An 18,922-nucleotide genomic window follows, 5' to 3' on the forward strand; every position below is an offset into this window, starting at 1 on the left:
ATACCCAGAAGCTTCTTTTCAGGTCCTTTCCAACATCTTGAACTCCACATGTTTGGTGATAGCTCGCAAGACGTATTCAGTGCAGTAGGTTTTCTTAGGGCTCAAGTAACTTGCACATCCGGGGAGATTATAACAGAGCTGGCGTTTGTCTTGGGCAAGGCCCGAGTCGCGTCTATGAAAGTAATGACAGCTCCTAAGTGGGAATTACACGCAGCTCTCCTTGCTGCCCAGTTAAAAAGGGAAATCTGTCGAGCTTTAACGGTTACTGAACAAACCACTTGAGAGTTGTTTTAAAAAAAAATAAAAAAATAACAGTGAGAATTTTCGAGCAATTTTCCTATCGAGGTTTTGTTTCGTTTGCCGAAAGAAGCAAAGAAGTTATTGCTTTTTTTTTAAAAAAGCGCTACAAACCAAATCTAATAATAGAAGTTGTTTTCTTTTCTCCTAGGTTTTATGCGCTGGCGACGATTGCAGGGTCACAGAAATGCAACAAGGGAATCAGTGCAACTCTTTGGATTAGTATACTTTTTTGAACTCGAAAAGGCAACTCTTATCGAAAAAAATTTGAAGCGAAATTTCGACCTGAAAAAAAAGAAATCCCAAACGGCAAAAAAACTGGATTACTTGGGTATGTAACAAGGGATTCCAAAATCACTTTTAAATTCTTTTGAACCGTGGATAAAAATCAGCAGTATGCGGTGCATTCGAACATTGTCCACGCTGATTAGAGTATTTTTCCTCCCAGTACTAAACCATTTATTCTGATTTGTCAGAATATAACATAGTTGTTAATAAATGCAAGTTTTAATAAAAAAAATAGCACGAGCGAAATTAAAATGGGTTCTTTTTATTTGAATAATGTTACTCCGCAAAAGAAACGGTTTAGGAAATAAAAATTCTCTCAGAGAAAGGGGTAACAACTGGTAACAAAAAAAATAAGATAGCAAAACCTCTGCAGTTATGCTAGATATACCAAAAAGGCCTCTTGCAGAACTCTGTACTATTCCTTCTAAATATATGGAGAGAATATTACTCAATCAATTGGCGCAGTAACCAACCTAATTGATTAGATCCAAAAATTCATTTGATTTTATTTGAGTGAACGGTACCACTGTAGAAGAACATGCATTCTCCAATAAAAATCTCTCATCATTTCCTCATCTACAACCATGGCTACGAACTTACAAAGTTGATTTCGGATTTCTTTGAACAAAGTAAAGGGAACCAGACAACATGTTCAGAGGATCAACTTTACTTCCACTCAATATTATATCAACCTTGCATTAACTCGCATCTTCAGTGTGGTCGAGACGGTTGAGGCATTCGATAGGTCCACTACTTTACATCAGTTGTAGTACTCTACTTTCATGATGGAGGTCCAAATAAAGCTGACCTGACCAGTCACTCTGCCTTGTCGTCTGATCACTGGAGCCTTCTGTTCGTGACGACAGCCAGATGTTATACACAGAGAAAAAAACAACACACCACGACGTTGATCACTGATGAAAGAGCAGACTAAATTGAAGTCCTGGATTGTTCTAACCTCATAACAAATGGCGTTTCCAAAACCTTATCATGTGTGCGTAGATTCCTGCTTGCAACCCATTTAAAAGTGGAGAAACCTTACATTTTGAACAAAAAGAGAAATACGATGGAGAGTCCGCCCACTGATCGAATCAGAGATGCTGGGAAGGCAACTCATACGGAAGAAAGACTTGACCTTGTAGAGAGAATGCGAAACAAAAGACTCTCAAGTCCAATAAAACTGTTGTACCGCAAAAAAAGATGATGATTTTATATACTTTTAATTTATACTCTAATTTCACTTTTTTGTACTATTCAGGAGAATAATTTAGTCGAGATGGGTGGGATGTAGGAATGGAAAGTTAAACTTAAGCGTTTTTCGGAAAAGAACCAAATTAATCCTGACCTTGAATTATTCCCAACACAAAAGCGAATTCTAAAATTGAAACTGTACAAAGATAATAAAGGTGAAGAAATTTAAACTGATGAGAACAGTTTAATAAGTAAATATTGACTCTGATAAAGATTATATTATAGATTGAACACCAAAATCCTCACCCACGTAATATTGGATTAGAAACCCAAATAAGGGCCCTAGGTTATCAAAGTCATGAATGACCTTCTGAAGACTTTTCCCAAAAAGGTATTTTTCACACAAAGATTAGGAACTTTTGGTAAAAATAGGACTAAACTATCTTAACCAAACATAGATAATCAGTATATATACGGCTCAAATTTAGCCAATTTCAAGAGAACAATTTGTGCGAATAATTGTTGTGTTGCGTGTTGTGTAACCAAAAGCAGTCTGAAAATAATTATATTGTCGTGATAAACCAAAATGCGGAGTTAATTTTATTAGAAAAGTGAATTAACAAATCTCTGTCGTGGTACTGAAAGTCGTAATAATTGTTTGAACTAGTATACTCTGGCAACTATAGTTTTCGTTAAATTAACTTAGCAAATTTTCCACTACTTTCTCTCTTTAGACATTTTTTATAAATTGGTAGAGCTTAAACTGGTATCTACTAGGTTTTTGCTAAAAGCTTCGATACTTGGCACTCATAGGCATTTGTAACTAGTTGTTCTCAAGGACCTATAGCCTTGTAATATTTAAGACTGGGTAAAACTTAATCGTTTCTTTCGGTTCTCTGTTAATCAACAATGTAATTGTACAACTTTAGTAACTTCACAAAACATCTCTAAGGATCTAAAATCATACTCAATCTAACTTCAATTTATTGGATTTAAATTAGTTCGGTGAATAGTAAAGTAGTGATCAACCAATCAATAATGAGGTTAAGTTAGGTTAACGAACTGGAGGACAGCATCGAATCCCGGACAACATGAAGACGATTGATTTCAGAGAGTATTAATCGGCCAATCTCCTTCTAGGAGACCGCAAAGTGAAGCCATTCTGAAGGTAGGCCTACCTGCTCGTAGAAGACTTGGCAAGTAAATTAACCCATGTAGTTTGGAATGGTGAACCAAGTAGACAATTAAAACTGTCTGCAGTAACCTGAAGTACCTGATGGGCAATGTCTTAACGTTCTATCAAGTTGATTAATACTCGTCTGGTTGGGTTGTGGAGTGAACACCGACGAGTTCTTCACGTCATCTACTATTTGTTTCAAGTATATTGGTTGATCGACTAATTAGAAAGTGAATTAAGGACCTGGTATAATTCTCAATCTTAGAGTCACCAATTTATTTCATTTGGTAAAACACTTCTTAGAAGCTAAAATGTCATATAACATAGAGAGGCATTACAAACATATTCTAATATCATCATTATTATTGGCAATTGATCACAATTCTATAGCGCCTGAAAATACTTTCTTTAGTACTTGAACAGAGGACCTGGTATAACCCTTTGGTCTAGTTAAGAGTAGTAGGTTTGTGAGGTTACTATCCAGTCCAGTAATTTTCTCTAAAGATAGATTCTAGGAACTATTGTGGAATTGTGAATAGGGTAAAACCTCCACCTTAAATATACAGATTCTACAAATCTGCCTATTGACTTCTTTTCCGCAAGAAGGCTAAATTAAATTAGTCAACCAAAAAGGGACTAGCATGCAACAGCTCAAAACCCAATTACCCAAAAACTATGACTGGTGACCATTGACACGAATCATGGCAGTGGGTATGGCAAAAACTAAAGCAGAATACTTGAGGAACGTAGTACAGCAAAAAAATAAATTCACAGACTTCTTCAGACTAATAGAGGCAATATGTAAATTGTTTAGACAAAAACTGATAATTCGATCTCTCAACTAAAGGTCAGATTTACGAATAATGAACTGACAGACAAAAAAATTCCCACTTGTCAATACCGATTTGATCCCCTGGATCCATTTGAGATTCGGAAGCCTTGAAGATCATTTGAACGTTTGTAGTTCAAAGACATATGTGACATCGTAGCGACTAAAATGGGTTCAAGTACAATGACAAAAAAAAGAATACAGTTCCATGAACAGCCAGTACGTTGAGATGTTGATAGACGCGGTAAAGCCACCATTAAATTCAATAACACCAGAATGAAATTTGTCGTTGCAGCAAACTAACTAAATAAAACTGTTCCACTAACCACGCAGGATAAATCTACAAAAAAACAGAAAAGTAGAGATTGCAGTCTTTCACCCAAGTCTTACGGACACTCATTACATGAAAATCCTCTTGCCTCGCTGAATTTTTTCCAATTCATTCCAAAACAACTGAATGCATGTTTAAAGAGCATACACTGAAATAAGGCTCTCGTTAATCAAAGTACTCATAGAAAATTGTCGAAGCTAAGCATTCTTGCGTAACCAAGTTTGAGGCAAGAAATTGAACTAGCTGTGCAAATTATGCACTGCAGCAAGTGATCAGAGATTTTGTATCCCCTCACAATATGACAATTATAACTGTAAGGAAAATTTTTTACACAAAAGATTTTATAAAACCAGACGGAGGCCAGTATAATCTAATTAGGACCAATATTCAGCAGACTCATAACAACTACGAGGCTGGTCCAATATTATGATAAAAACTTGATCAGTGAAAAGGATAAAGTAGGCATACGATTTAGAGATCTGGATGAGTAGGGGAAAGAAAAGTGTCACCGAGTATCCAAGCAAGTAATCATTTCGTTTGATTCCGCACTTCTTTAGAAATTAGATTTGTTAGGAATTTGATTACCTTTTACGACCAGAAAATACCAGCTGGAACAAACGCTGGCCTTGAAAGTGTATCCATACGCTAAACCAATAGCAAAAGCTCATCTTAGAATGGCGTGAAAAATCTCAAGAGATTAAAAATGAACTATTTCAACGAGATTGCAATGCATCCGTGATTCTTATGTCTAAAAGGAGTGTTCCGGAGAAATGTGGACCCTTCAAATTGGGAAAATTTGCGTTGCTACAAGGTGCCATATAACAACAATAGATTTTGAATCACAAGCTGCAGTCTACAGGGTTAACCTTATACTATACCAAAATCATTTTCTCTACCAACACAAGATGATGGAACGTTTTTCTTTACCAATCACTTATGGCCCTCAAAATGCAACAACTTTATTCAAGTGAAATCAATAGCTGAAATGCTAACAAAAATTTTAACTGATATTGAGACAAGAGACATAAACAACAAGGAACAGAAATGCCTGGGCTTGAGAATAGGCCGGCATTTCTCAGGGACGAAGAATGCAACTTACCATAACCATTGGCGTAGATAAGTATAACAATTCTGGAACTCAAGAGAACGAATGAAGTTTTAACACCCAATGCAACAAGTAAGGAAGATTTTACGGCGCAAAACATTCAGTCAGTTCAGTAGACTTACACCCATATTGAGTTGTTGCCTGAAATTTTGGCACTAAGAAAATGACATTCTCTCCAAAAGAAATAATCAACGCCGCTTTCTACTATCTTCAAAAAAGGAAGAAAATTCCGAGTGTATGAAAACTTTAAGTGCAGGCAAGAAACTTTAAAATGATAAGAGACCTAAGCCAATGGCCCTAACCTTGAGGAAGAGACAAAGTAATCTCTGCAACCTAAAGTTAATTGTCACTGGTTTGGCGATTGACAAATTTGCGCACACACATATCCATCTTGAGTTTGCAGGTGATTTGCAAAACATTCAATCACTAGTACAAAAACGCCCTCAGAAGGATTGAGGCGAATTTTGCGTGCTTAGACAAAAAATGATGATGCTATCGCCCAACCAATAGTCAGACTGCCGAACAAAGAACCGGCAGAACCGACTGAAGAGAGAATTTTTATTTGACCACACCGATTTAAAATTGTTGATTAGTTCGATGTTCCGGTCCTTTGAAGGTCAATTGAACGTTTTTTTTTGGTTGTTTACGTTTACGTTTGTAACAACTATGTGTACCCGTATGATAGATCCAAGTTTGGCGCAAAAAGTTTAACTAGCTGTGCAAATTATTTATAGCAGCAGTTGATAGGAGGTTTTGAACCGATTAACCAACGATAGCTATAATTGTAGGAACTTTTGCAGTAAAGATTTGCTAAAACGAGCGGAATTTGAAAACCAATTTAAAAAAATTAACAGCAACAAGCATACATGCTCTCAGAAGGTTGATAATAACAACGACGCCGCTCCAAAATCTAAACTTCCGTTCAATTGAAAAAAAAACAAAGACAGGCCTGTGACATCTGATTACTGAGAGAACCAAAATTACCATGGAGTGTCCAAGAGTGCAGACGTTTAATTCGGCACAATTGTGTCTCATTACGTATCTGCTCATTTTTCACAATGAGAATGCACTGGAAAAGGGATTCGAGCGGAGAACCAAACAAAAGTGAATGGCAGACGCTGATCGTGCATTGGCGCGACGAGTTTCCAGATGTTGGGAAAATACATATTCAAAGACGATGTTTTCATGATCTTTATATTCAAAAAAGATTGTTCGGCAGAAATGAGAGCCCACATTTGGAAAAGTTGCGTCACCCATATGAGACATATTACAACACCTGTTTTTGTATTGTGGTATCCTTTATGAACCACTAAAGGCTCTCGGCCTCTCAAAAGTGAAATAAGTTAACTCAAGTAAAATAAGCACCTGAAATTGAGGAAGTTTTTTTAAAAATTGAGTCAAAAGGGATTAACAATGTTCAGTATAGCTCAGCGAAAAAGAAAATGAAGTACCACCATCTTTAACACAGATTTGTAACTTCATTTCAATAAATTCAAAGGAAGGAGGAAAGTCTACGCTCCTAACACAGCACCATCAGTGAAAATGATTTACACAATGGGACACATTCAGTCAGTTCAGTACACTTATAGTTTGAGATTTTTCAATGTTCCGGCACTAAAGCAGATTTCTCCAAAAAACTAGTCCAAGTAGAGTGCCTACTTTTGCTATCCGCACAGCAGGAAATATTTCCTGAGTTTGTAAACTGGAAGTTTGTAAACTGAGTTTATCTGCCTTAACTGCTGAGAAAGCACTAAAGAGCCAATAAATTTTATCAAGATAACGAGGCGCCCTTCAAGATGATGCAAGACTCATTGGAATTTATTTGACGTTCAGTTACCGTAAACTAAACATAAACCGACTAAAGTCGGAAGAATTGCTCTCGAACGACAGGTGAGTGGGAAAACAGTTCACCCTGCCAGGTTTCGAACCATTCACCTCCCGATACATAATCAGATGCACTGCTCACTCGGATTTCAGGCCCTACTTTTTGCTGCTGCAAGCGATTTTATATTAGCAACAAGCTTTACTTCAGAGTGAGAGTAGTAGATATCACTGAAAAAATGAAGAACGAAAGCGTGAAAAAGTCACTTGAGAAGTCAAATAATGTTCTAGAATAAAAGCACAAAAACGGTCAAGCCAACAATTTGCATTAAAAAAGACATACACGTTTACAATAATAACTATAATCTTTGTTCAAGAGCGATTAAAGAAAATCAAAGCAACCTATCTTGCTAACAGTTAAATATTGATCTGTCAATTAACGCATCACGCCCAAGGAGTTTATCATAGCATAGTAGTAGACTGCCTATGAAACGTAGTACAGAAAAAAACATCTGATTCTCGGTATAGAAAACGTCCTCATACTGATCGAGCCAATTTGTGCATTGCGAAGACAAAGAAATAACAATTCAATCTCTCAATCAGTGGGTCAAAATACAGAATAAGGAACTGACAACTGACAAAGATAGACTTCAGATTTAGTTCTGTTGGTTCATTTGAGGTCCGGAAGTTTTGAACATCGTTCAATGGTTGGTGTTGAATGTTTGCGTTCTTAACAAAAACGTGCAATTTGAATTGACGCAAAGTTAGAGTAGAGCTTCGTGAGTGACTAGCTAGTTCATAAATACAATGGAACAAGCGTAAAATAGCAACCATATTCAGGAAAAACGAAAACAAACTTCGCTATAGCAGCCAACTATTTCAAACTGTTCCCAGTAGCAGACTTTAAAATAGAAAGGAAATCACAGCAGTAAAAAATCAAATTTTTGATTTCAGACTTGATGTCTGAACTCAATTTTTTTAAAATCCAGATCTCCCCATTTTTGGATCGTCAGCCGGGATCCAGTTATTATCACACCACTCAGCATAAAGCTTTTTATTACCTCTTAGCTAGTTAAATTCCTAAAAGAAAAAAAAATTTCCATTAGGAATCTAACTATTACTTACCCAAGTGGAGAGCAATTCGCACTAACATAGTGTATTTTTCAAATTACATTCCTCATTTTTTGGATTTATTTGATTTTTATATTAGTTAATTTTTGATCTCCTAGTTATTTATCAAATGTCATTTATTTTAGAGATCTAATGCTATAAGTGTATCACAATTTTCTCAAATACTAAATACAAACAATTTAATGTCAATTAACCCTTGATAACATTTGACCATTAAGCTAATCAGTGATACTTTATAAATTACCTATGAATGTAAATAGTAGTCCTCAGATCGTTGGCACCAATATCGATAACGCTTTTCTATAATTTCAATAATGAAACCATTGTTAGTTTTTGGACCATTTGAGTTTTTTTAGATTGTTATATCGACAAAGGTCAGCAGAGCTGTATTTGACAAGAACTCAGCAATAATAAAATGAACGATTTCAGCCCTAAAAATTTCAATAATAGATTGGACATAGCATCATCGAGGATACACTATTAATTTCAATCTTAAGGAGTGATTCAAACGGAACAAGCTACATTTCTTACAAAATTTGTGCTGATTATATCTCGAAAATTATGAACAAATTGGTTACAGAGCCTATAAAAACTTTTTAGAAACTGCTGCCAAGAAGAAATAGCTCTCAAAATACCAGAGAACAATTGCACTTCAGACTACGGGTAGATCTAAACTGTTTACGGTTCCTTTTTGCTAGATTGTTACGTCACAAAAATTTGCAAAATGATATATTATTCTTCGAAATCTTTTAGAATGATACTTACAACGTTCTGTAATACATTGGAAATAATTTGTCACCAAGTTCCAAGGCTTCTCTTTTTTTAAATCAGTAATAATAAGGAATATGGCAGGCGTAAAAGCGCAACGAACGGTAGAGGGGAGGAGATGCGTTCTGCGGAGACTCATGAGAAACTGTAACCTTTAAGCGACAGATTTTTACTATTTGAAAAAAAATGAGATTTTGAATAGTGCTCATAATTTCTTTTTGAAACGTTTTTTTTCGACCTGATTTTGTGGAAAACAAATTTAATCATGCTAGATAACAGTTTTTGCAAATAGCAGTACGACAAATTTTTAACTAGAAAACCCTGCCCTGCTTCATAATGAGATCAATGCTAATTTATCTTACACGAAGACAACTTATAGCATGTGGTTGGTTTCTTTTTTAAAAGTGTCTTGATTTATTTCTTTCTCATCATACAAAAATTGTTGTGGTCATTTTCGGTGATGTACGGCTTCTTATTAGTCCCGTCAAGGACAAGAAATTAAATGATTTTGTATTTATCGAAAATTATCGATGTCAATATGCATCACTTGATTAGGTCTTCTCACGTGTTTTTCTCACGTGTTCTTCTCAGTATCAGAATAATCAATTATCACGTATTGTTTTTGTACAAGGACCACATGTGTTTGAAGTCACACAATGATTGTACCAGAAACACGTTATGGTTTCTATGACATCGAATTTGATCCGTGTCTGGCCCCATTATAGCACCACTCGCATTTCTACTTATGGTTTGCAACTCACAGTGAAAAAAAGGTTGCGGAATGAGTTCGTTTTTCATAGAAAACAAAATCTGGCATACTTACAGTGGGCAGATCTTGAGGGGGAACTGTGGTTGGCTTGTGAGAGCACAGGTCACTTTCGAGGCGCTGGTTTGGTCCCTCTTTATTACGAATACATATCGCGCAGTTTATTGCCGAGATCTCATCTGAGTCAGTTTTACAATCTCCATTCGCACACAATGATGCACAACTACGAGAATCTGAAGTTCCTGTAAGAATATCTTTTTCAGAGTCAGTTAAAGTCTTGCCATTCAAAGATTTCAGTCCAATTTTCACATCAATAGACTGTGGTCTCACGTTATCAGCGTGCAAAAAGATTGAGACATCTTTCGCTCCATTTTGGCTCAGAAAATTGTTTGGTAGAGAAACCTGCATGGAATTTGTAATACAGAGTACCTTCAGAGTTCCAACTTTTTGAAGAAAACTGTTCGGAAGAAGTTCCGGCTGGTTTGAAAACACATTAGACATAGTCACATTTTCTAAATGTGGAAATTGTTCGAAAGATTGGATACTCGAAAACTCGCCCTCAAATAATATGTTATCGATATTGAAACCTAGCTCAAGCCAAGTGTCCTTCGAAGCAAAATCCGATATCGAGGATGTCTTTAGGTAACTGAAAGTAAGATTAATCGCTTTAAAGACATTTTTATGAAATTCCTTCAGCGCGGCCATTCGAAAGTGCAGGCTCTCCAAAACGAGTGGTGATTGTCTTGATTGAAACACTAACTTCGCGTTATTTTCCATAATAAGGTTACGTATGTATCCGGCACTTTCAAGACCTTTGACCGTTTCCAGCATTGTGTCTTTGATTATAATGTCAACTTGCTTTCCCGTTTGTTTACTGAAAAGCTGGGTTAAATCTGCTACTTCATAATCGATATTCGAGATCTCAATGAACCCTTCTTTGATATTGCAACTAATCAATTCAACTTCATCGGATGACTTCTCTGTACATTGACAACTTCCGCACGTCTTTGCAGATCGCACGTTTCGGTCATTGGCATCAACAATTTTGCCGTCTTCCGTTGCTTCTGATTGATGATTGTTTTCAACATTTGATCTCTCTGATTTCGAGTTCAAGGGTTTTAGACGCAAGTTATCATTGGAGGGAGCTGGCGTGGTCTGAAATGGAAAAATGTGTTCATAAAAAAGAGAAATCACGGATATATTTTCCCACGAACGATAATTGAAATACATCGTCTTTTGGTTGTTTGTACGGCTTGTCTTATTATAAGATTGGTTTCATCTTGAATTACTAGAATTACCAGTTCAGTTTTTGCAGGAGGAGCTTTGAGTTGAGATGTTGACTGGGAATCCGCAGCATCGCCACCAGTCATGCTATCTATTTTGTCCAATCGAGGCGTCAAAGAGCGTGGCTAAAACACCTTTGAATTAAAAACTACAACGTATAAAACTATTACTACAATGAACTTTTAATGTTTTGTTCAACTAAAATATGAAAGGAAAATACTTGTATTCTAATAAATTTATAATTTACTGGTACTTGTTCCCGCCTTGTGGAATGCCTGCTTTTGAAAACCCATGTAAAAAAAACAAAAAGACATTTTTACCTTATAAAAGACCATACATTTGCCTAAATTAAATAAAACTAAATAAAGAAACTTCAAACTTTGTAAGATTCGAAGTGTTAATAAATGTACCGGCTTTTGGTCAACGCCTTTCAAGTTCCGTCCTGGTGAGAAAACATGGTCGTTTTCATCATGCCCGTCTTTGATCTCAGGAACCGGGTTCAACTTGACTTTCTTCGATGCTCGCTTTTCCTTGAGCGATCGGGTCTGTATTGGTGTGAAACCGTGCTCATCAAGCAGCCAAAAAGGCTTCGGTCCTAAAATGGCCAACAACACAATAGTTCTTTCTTTAAAAAATAGATTTCTTCAAGTGAGCCTTATGAAACATAGGGATTTTTATTCCAGCTCAATGCTATTCAAGCAATAAGAAATAACCCGCCAAACAGTCGGTTAAAATTTATTACTACTGTTTTCGAAACCAATAAAAATTATGAACAAAAAATTTACTATGCTTAAAATTTTTGAAAGTCTTATTCGTTTGTTTTACGTGTTGGGCATGAAATTGGAATCGTTGAAGCAAGAAAGAAGTTTTGGTAGCAATTTACTATCTTGATGAGATGTTAACAAAAAGCTTTTGTACAGGTCACGGCAGCAATATGACAAATTGTAAAGGACTATCGGCAGCAATAAAAAGAAATCTGTCCGATTAGTGGTTGATCTCACATTTTTGAGAAATAATCCTTCACATAGACACATCTTCAATCCAATTCAACCGCTGCTTTTATTCCATAAATGTGCCATCGTTTCTTCAAACATATAATTAATCTTAAAATAATTTGATGTAAATATTAGGGATGAATCCAAAGACGCTTTTTAATTAAAAAAATCCACATTAAAACTTGAAAGAAAACATAAAAAGATGGGATCTATTTTTGTTAAATTTATTTCTTTCTGAAATAATTTTCCAGATAGCAAAACTGAAAAATTCTGTTTTCAGATATTGCTTTCAAAAAACAGTTGGATAACTTTTTTTATAAAAGCTAACGTTATGATTCTGAATAGCAACTCTAATGATACCGCTTTTCGTGTACCGTTTGCATAGTCAATTGCATAATTCACACTTGGCAGTCAATTTTATTACATGAAGTAAAAGTTTACTCAAATTCCAATTGAAAAAACTTAGATCTCTACAACCTGTATGAGTAAAATTAATTATCCAAAATTGGCTTGAAAAGAATAACATAACCGACTAACGTCGGGCGAATTGCTCTCATACGACCGGCGAGCGGTTGGCTTCGTCAACAGCTAGCCACGGTTTAGTGACCTCAGGGCACTACATCTTTATCCCGTTTCTGAAGACGAAAGTCAAATGCGTCAAACGAAAAATCGGACTAGCGAAAAATTGCATAAAAGACAATCAGGGTTAATATATTTGCTACAAAATGTTTTTGAGAGCAATTAACAATGTTTTTCTAAAAAGTGCCTGTTAGATCAGTTATGATAAAAAACAATTCAACTAAAACTCATTGATAATGAGGATCAGAGATAATGACATTACGCAAAGAAGATGATGACATTAAGCAAGACATTAATATCTTAAAAATCAATTCATTGTCTCAAGAGACTATCCGGTATCCCTGTTTCAAGCCAGAAATAGTTTTACAGGCTCAAAGATCCATACACTTGGAACATACAAATTTTCCAAAATTTGAAAAATTAAATTTTGTCCAAAACTTACTAAAACTGGAGTCATAAAAAGTGTTGATCAACATCCCATTATCTCTAGAAACCAAGCAGCAGCTTATTATCAAACCTTGGAGGAGGTTCGAGGGCCTCTGTAGCCGGAAAAAAATCAAAAACTTGAAAAATTGCAAATAATTTAAAAAATTGCTTAAATTCGTGATATTAAACATTCAATTACATCTCTAAACTAGGCAGTAATATATTATAATACCCTAGAGGAAGTTCCGTGGCCCTTGAGGCTAGAGAAACCTAAGAAATGACAAAAAAAATTTTAAATAACTTTAAAAAAATTCCTATGACTTGTGATTTTAAAAAGATGAAAATTAATCTATGACCAACAAAAATTTTCCAGTAACTTATTATCAAACCCTTATGGAGGCTTTCTGACCTTTGAGGTTCAACAAATCTGAATAATGAGTATAAATGTCAAAAAATTGGAAAAAAAATATCAAAAAAATGCTGAAAATCGTGATGTTAAAATCTTGCGAGACATTCCATTTAATCTAAAAAATATTCAGTATTTATTTTCAAATCTTAGAGGAGGTTCCTTGGCTCTTGAGGCTGAGAAAATCTAAAAATCTTCAAAAAATTTCAAAAAAAAACTTGAAAAAAAAGCAAGTTTTATCAAAAAACTGCTAAAATTTGTGACATTAAAAAGTTGAAAAATTATTTCATGGCCATTAGAAATTTGTCAGTAACTTATTATCAACCTTCCTAGGATGTTTTCTGACCCCTGGGTCTGGAAAGACCTGAATAGGGAAAAAAATGTCAAAAAAATGAAAAAATTGCACGTTTTGTCAAAAAAATCGCTAAAATTCGTGATGTTAAAATGTTGAAACTATTCTATTACCACTAGAAACAATGCATTAACATATTCCCTAGAGGAGATTTTTTGACACCCAGGGCTGATAAAAATCAAAAAATGTCAAACATTTTCAAAAATCTTGAAAAAAATTGCAAAAAAGTATAAATTTGCGTTTTTAGCAAGCGGTTTTCAGTAGCTAGCCACGGAGGGGGGGGGGGGGGGGTGCATATCGGAGGCAGATTGGGGGAAGAAAACACTGGGGGGTCAACAGGGGGGGTGTGTCTTCAACCTCTAAGAACCGCCCTTCACACCATAAGTATAAGTGTAAGTCTCCAAAACAGTTTGAGCTGAAACAGAGCTGAAAAGCTCTAAGAGCACTTACTGCCCACTGGGCGCTACCTGTTTATCCCGTTTTTGAGGACGAAAAGTCAAAAGCGTCAGACGAAAAATCGGTCAAGCAAAAAATCGCATAAAAAAAAGACCGACAGGACTAATTTAATTGCTACAAACTTCGTTTGAGTGCAATTAAAAATGAAGATACACATACCATAGCTTAAAATTTTAGTCTGGGTGAACTCAAAAAATTATTTAATGGGTGTTATTTTACACAATTGTTTGATCTGTTTACAAGCAATTAATCGCACCCACTCAATTTAAAACTGGATTTTGACCCTCAATTTATGCACCTAAGTTTTGCGTTCATGTGAAGTTGTCTATTTAGAAAAAAAATGTTTTATAACTTAGTCGAATGAAAATTTGTAACCGTAAGAACTTTAAAAAGCTTTGATTCTCGGAAGCTTTGGTCCTTTGATTTTTGATTAAATTGAAGCTTAAACAATTCTACTCACACGTTACTATTTGATTTTTATAGTTATGGGATTTTTTGAACTGAGTTAGCTAAAAACAATACTTTTGTTTTTGTTAGGCTAACTGCCAGAAATGATGATGCTTTGTTGGAGCCAGAAACAAAGCTCCGGTTTCGAAAGTTTTCTTGACCTGACTAAGTCATTATTTTGGGCCCAATTTTAACTACAACATAGATTTCTATAGAATTTAATATAATTTGATAAAATGTTTTCGACTTTTAAAACAGTAGGAAATCAAGAGCTGGAACATCAAGAGCTGGCTTGCCTACTCTAAAGATGAGATTTCATCAACTCAAAATTTTAAGCAGCGTTAATTTTAGCAAAAGCGAAAAACATTAACTGAGCATCAACATTGACCGACAAAAATACCGAAAATCAAAGAGCACTGCAATTAATTTTCATAACAGAACATTTCCTTTCAATTATTTCAGAATTAACTTGAGAGCCCAAACTGCTCCAGCGGTGCATTGTGTAACGACTGCTAAAAAATTTCTACACCTTCCAAAAAAACAAAGGCGCTGGGCCAAATCAAGAAATGAGTTGACATGAGTTGACATGAGTTCAAAAGAGTTGACATGTGCGGATAATGAATGAACATGCAAAATGCTTGCAGATAATTCCCATTAAAACGAATTAATTCCGCTTTGTGTTCCTCCTCTTTTTTGTTTTTTTTCCAGAATTAAACACTGGCAGACAAGAGGTTTTACAGTTGATAGTGTCTAAATTTTATATGCAAAAAGCACGGCACACATGTTGGCTTTTTTTTCTTACAGCTGCTTCTCGTAATAACCTGGTGACTACTGTAGGCTGCCGCTAACGACCAACTTAGAATGGAACGAGCACTGGGAACAGAAATAAATGATATTTTCTTAACTCAAATAATTCTCGAATGCATTAAAAGTTCATTATAGTTTGCAATTTTTAGGAAAAATTTTAAACCTAGGACCTAATTACCCATGCAAAAACGTAGACGATTTTTTGTTTTTCTCAAGCTTAACACTCGAAAAGTTTTGACCAAGGGAGTAATTAGATTTCTATTTAAATTTGCCAACGTTTAAATTTTTGACAAAAAGATTTGTTAGAAAACAGTCCAGTTCTTTTTCAACAAAAACGAAATTGAGAAGTGACGCTCTCATTCATTTCAAGATTACAAAACTAACTAACAAGTCTTACGCTCAAATTCTGATATTTTTCCGTAAACTAAAGTAAAAATTTTTGGCCAGTTTAACCTGCCAACCTATTCTTTGAAATAATCATTCGACTTTTATGTTTAACAATTATTATTTTAAAAATATTTGGATCACACTAGTTTTTTTGTGAATACAAAATCACAGCCAAAGTGTTGATTGAAAGACGAGCAGCGCTAAATTTTTGAATAGAAACATTATTTTCAAACTCAGAAGAAAATAATGTGAGCTCAGTACTTTTTGATGAGAAACGCAATTTCAAATAAATCGCAACGTTCTCTTTTCCTTTTTGGAGTTGAAATTCTGTTTATCAAACATAAGCACCAATTGTGATTGTTCCATCATTTTTTTCAAAAACTGTTGAATTATTCATTTCAAATTTTTATATGAAAAAAATTGACCGATTCTGAAAATAACAATAAGATCTTCGAAAACATATAAAAAATATCACTTATGAACAACAATTATTAAAAAACAACAAAACAATAATAATTTAGTTTTTCCATTATTTCACAATCAAAATTAATTTTTCAAAAGCCAGTTTTTCAATCAATAATGTCTCAAAATGGGGATCTCAATAAAAGCAGTCAGTTCAATAGTAATTTTATTAACTACTCTTTGTATCTTTTTCCTCTAAAACCATACTTTTTTAACAGGAAACTGAATTTTTTCCCAAAAGTTTCGTATGTTTAAATTCTAGCAACTTGTTTTTTTGCGGACACAATCGAATCATTTCAGAAAGCTATTCGATCACAAGGTTTGAAAAAAAACAAGCAAATAAAGGTTGAATTGACAAAGCCCTGCCGACAGCATGTTTTGGCAAAATGTTTAAGGTTGCGGGGGAGTCGAGTTAGTACATCGGTGGAGTGAAATTTTGCTCCTGGTCAAAATTAAAACCAATCAAAAATAAATGTCATAAAAATTGAATTTTCTGGGGAAATTTATATCTCTGAACAAACAAAAGCTGGTAGAAACATTTATCTCTGAACACTGAAATGCTTTTGAGAACATTTTTCTGAAGCAAATAGTCGGTTGCTTTTTTCTTTGCTCTGCTACGATAAATAAAGAGCAGATAATCAAGTTGTCCCATAATCGCCCATCCGCTGCAGTATAAAGATTATTTTGGTGAAGCACAAAATAGCCGGAATATTTTGCACAGCGCATAGCATAATGCATAATGCACGAGCTCTTTTTGTTATATTATGGTTATCTGAAAAAACAAAGCCACTTGGGAAATAACAGTGAGATTGAAATCACAAAATCAACTCTGTTTTGCAGAAAACTATTTGTTTCATACCATCAGATCACCAATTTCGTTTCTTGTGCCCATTAACACTCGTGTTTCTGATAACTGACATCTTTTTTCTTTTTGTTTCTGTTTTTGAGGCCCTGTTCATCGATAACAAAATCATTTTTTACTGGATTTGAGTTGAAGTATTTGAATCCTTGAAAACCCAAGGTTCAGTTCGAAAACATTAACTTGTAAATATCCATTTCGGCAAACCTAGTTTTCGTAGCTGTTTTCGGAAAAAGTGTTCAAGCAACCAAAATCATGATTTGCCGACTTTCTTAATTATTTACTTGAGACAAATTTTCTGTGTACCAACCTTCTGAACAGTCGTAATAATCGTAAACGATAAGCTACAATCTGGCGTCTCAATCCGGATTTAGTAATTTGAGGGACTTTTATGCAATACATTATCAACCTGCTTTCTTTTATTTCAGCATAATTATTACATTGTTCACAAGTTTTGCGGAAAATAGTGACAAAGTGAATATATATATATATATATATATATATATATATATAAACAGCTATTTGCCGCATAATTAGAGTTTTTCTTGTGCGCTTGCAACGCAATGTTCAGCGAAACATAAGCGGTCAAATTAGCCTATCTAATTAATTAAGCACATTCTTGCGTTTAACTTTTCGGAAAAAAGCTGAATCAAAATTCATGTTTTATGCAAGTATAAAATGGCGAGCAAAGTTCCAAAGTGCTTGTTAATTTGAGAGTCTGATCGACGGTCAACAGTTTTGATTCCCATTATATTTCATTGATTTCGCCTTTTTAGCCATATTTTCCCCATGTCTAGGCCCAAGGTCAAATCCGAAATAATATCTAGATAGTTCTTGATGGTCAGAAATTTTTTGTATGAAAGAATTGCCACTTGCATCAGTCTGTCTGGCTAATAACTGTTTATGACATGTGACCTCAACCTGGGTTAGAAAAAAACGTGTCCAGACAAAACAGTCCCAGACAAAAACAATATACGTGTTAAGCTTCTGAATGCTTGTTTTTAATCGATATGAATTAGGATAAAAACAAAAACTTTTTTCAAAATACAGTGTCAAAGTTTAAAACTTTGGTGTAATCAGCTTAATATTTTGTTCAATGTCATACAATTATACGAACAATCTAAGTAGTTTTCTTGTTAATTGGTGTGCATGTTTCTGTATTTAGTTCTGACTATTTTGTCTGTTCACCGAAAATTTTTTTAAGTAGAAAGAAAGAAATGACAGAGTTGTTTCAGCTGCTAAATATGTGCAGGTATTAAAAACTGTGGTAAACTTATTGAGAAATACTTACTCGGGCACTGTGATTCTGGATCATAAGATCCGGTGATGACATTGGGCGACACATTAACTGCCGTCATCTGATCCATCTTGCTCGTTGTCTCAATTTGCTTCTCATCTCTGTCTTGACCGACATATCTCAAACCTCCCTCCCTATGGCGAAGGACGCTACATTCTATTCGCACAAAAGAGTTTAGGAGAAAAACTCCACTCAAAAATGACGTGAAATTATTAATCAACCTCATTTCAATTGTACAACTGTACTACAAGTTTAAGAAGTCTAGAATCAATGAGCGGGAAGAGTTAAATTAGTCATTCACTACTGAGTCAAAGAAGTCACATGACCAATTGTCTGACCTCGGCCGTTTTTTGGCTATACTTCCTTGAAACTACAAAAGTCAAGCTATCCAAATTCATATTTGTAAGAAATTTGACTCCTGTCAGAGTCAGAACCCTCAGGAAGATATCATCCTAGTGATT

At 34.9% G+C, this 18,922-nt stretch overlaps 1 protein-coding gene across 1 annotated transcript in view; it reads right to left on the bottom strand.

Annotated features, from left to right (window-relative positions):
* The window catches only part of LOC142350395 (uncharacterized), a 63,850-nt gene extending 45,145 nt beyond the window's left edge, over positions 1–18,705 (bottom strand). The window contains exons 1-4 of the mRNA XM_075402242.1: positions 18,456–18,705; positions 11,399–11,583; positions 11,003–11,113; positions 9,762–10,859 (exon numbers count right to left, since the gene is read on the bottom strand). Of these exons, the coding sequence (XP_075258357.1) occupies positions 9,762–10,859; positions 11,003–11,113; positions 11,399–11,583; positions 18,456–18,687 (1,626 nt within the window). The 5' untranslated portion in view covers positions 18,688–18,705. The remainder of the gene's footprint in view (positions 1–9,761; positions 10,860–11,002; positions 11,114–11,398; positions 11,584–18,455) is intronic.
* Positions 18,706–18,922: the final 217 nt, after the last annotated feature.

This window comes from Convolutriloba macropyga, chromosome 12 (genome assembly GCF_964194025.1).
Source record: "Convolutriloba macropyga chromosome 12, txConMacr16.3, whole genome shotgun sequence".
NCBI lineage: Eukaryota > Metazoa > Xenacoelomorpha > Acoela > Convolutidae > Convolutriloba > Convolutriloba macropyga.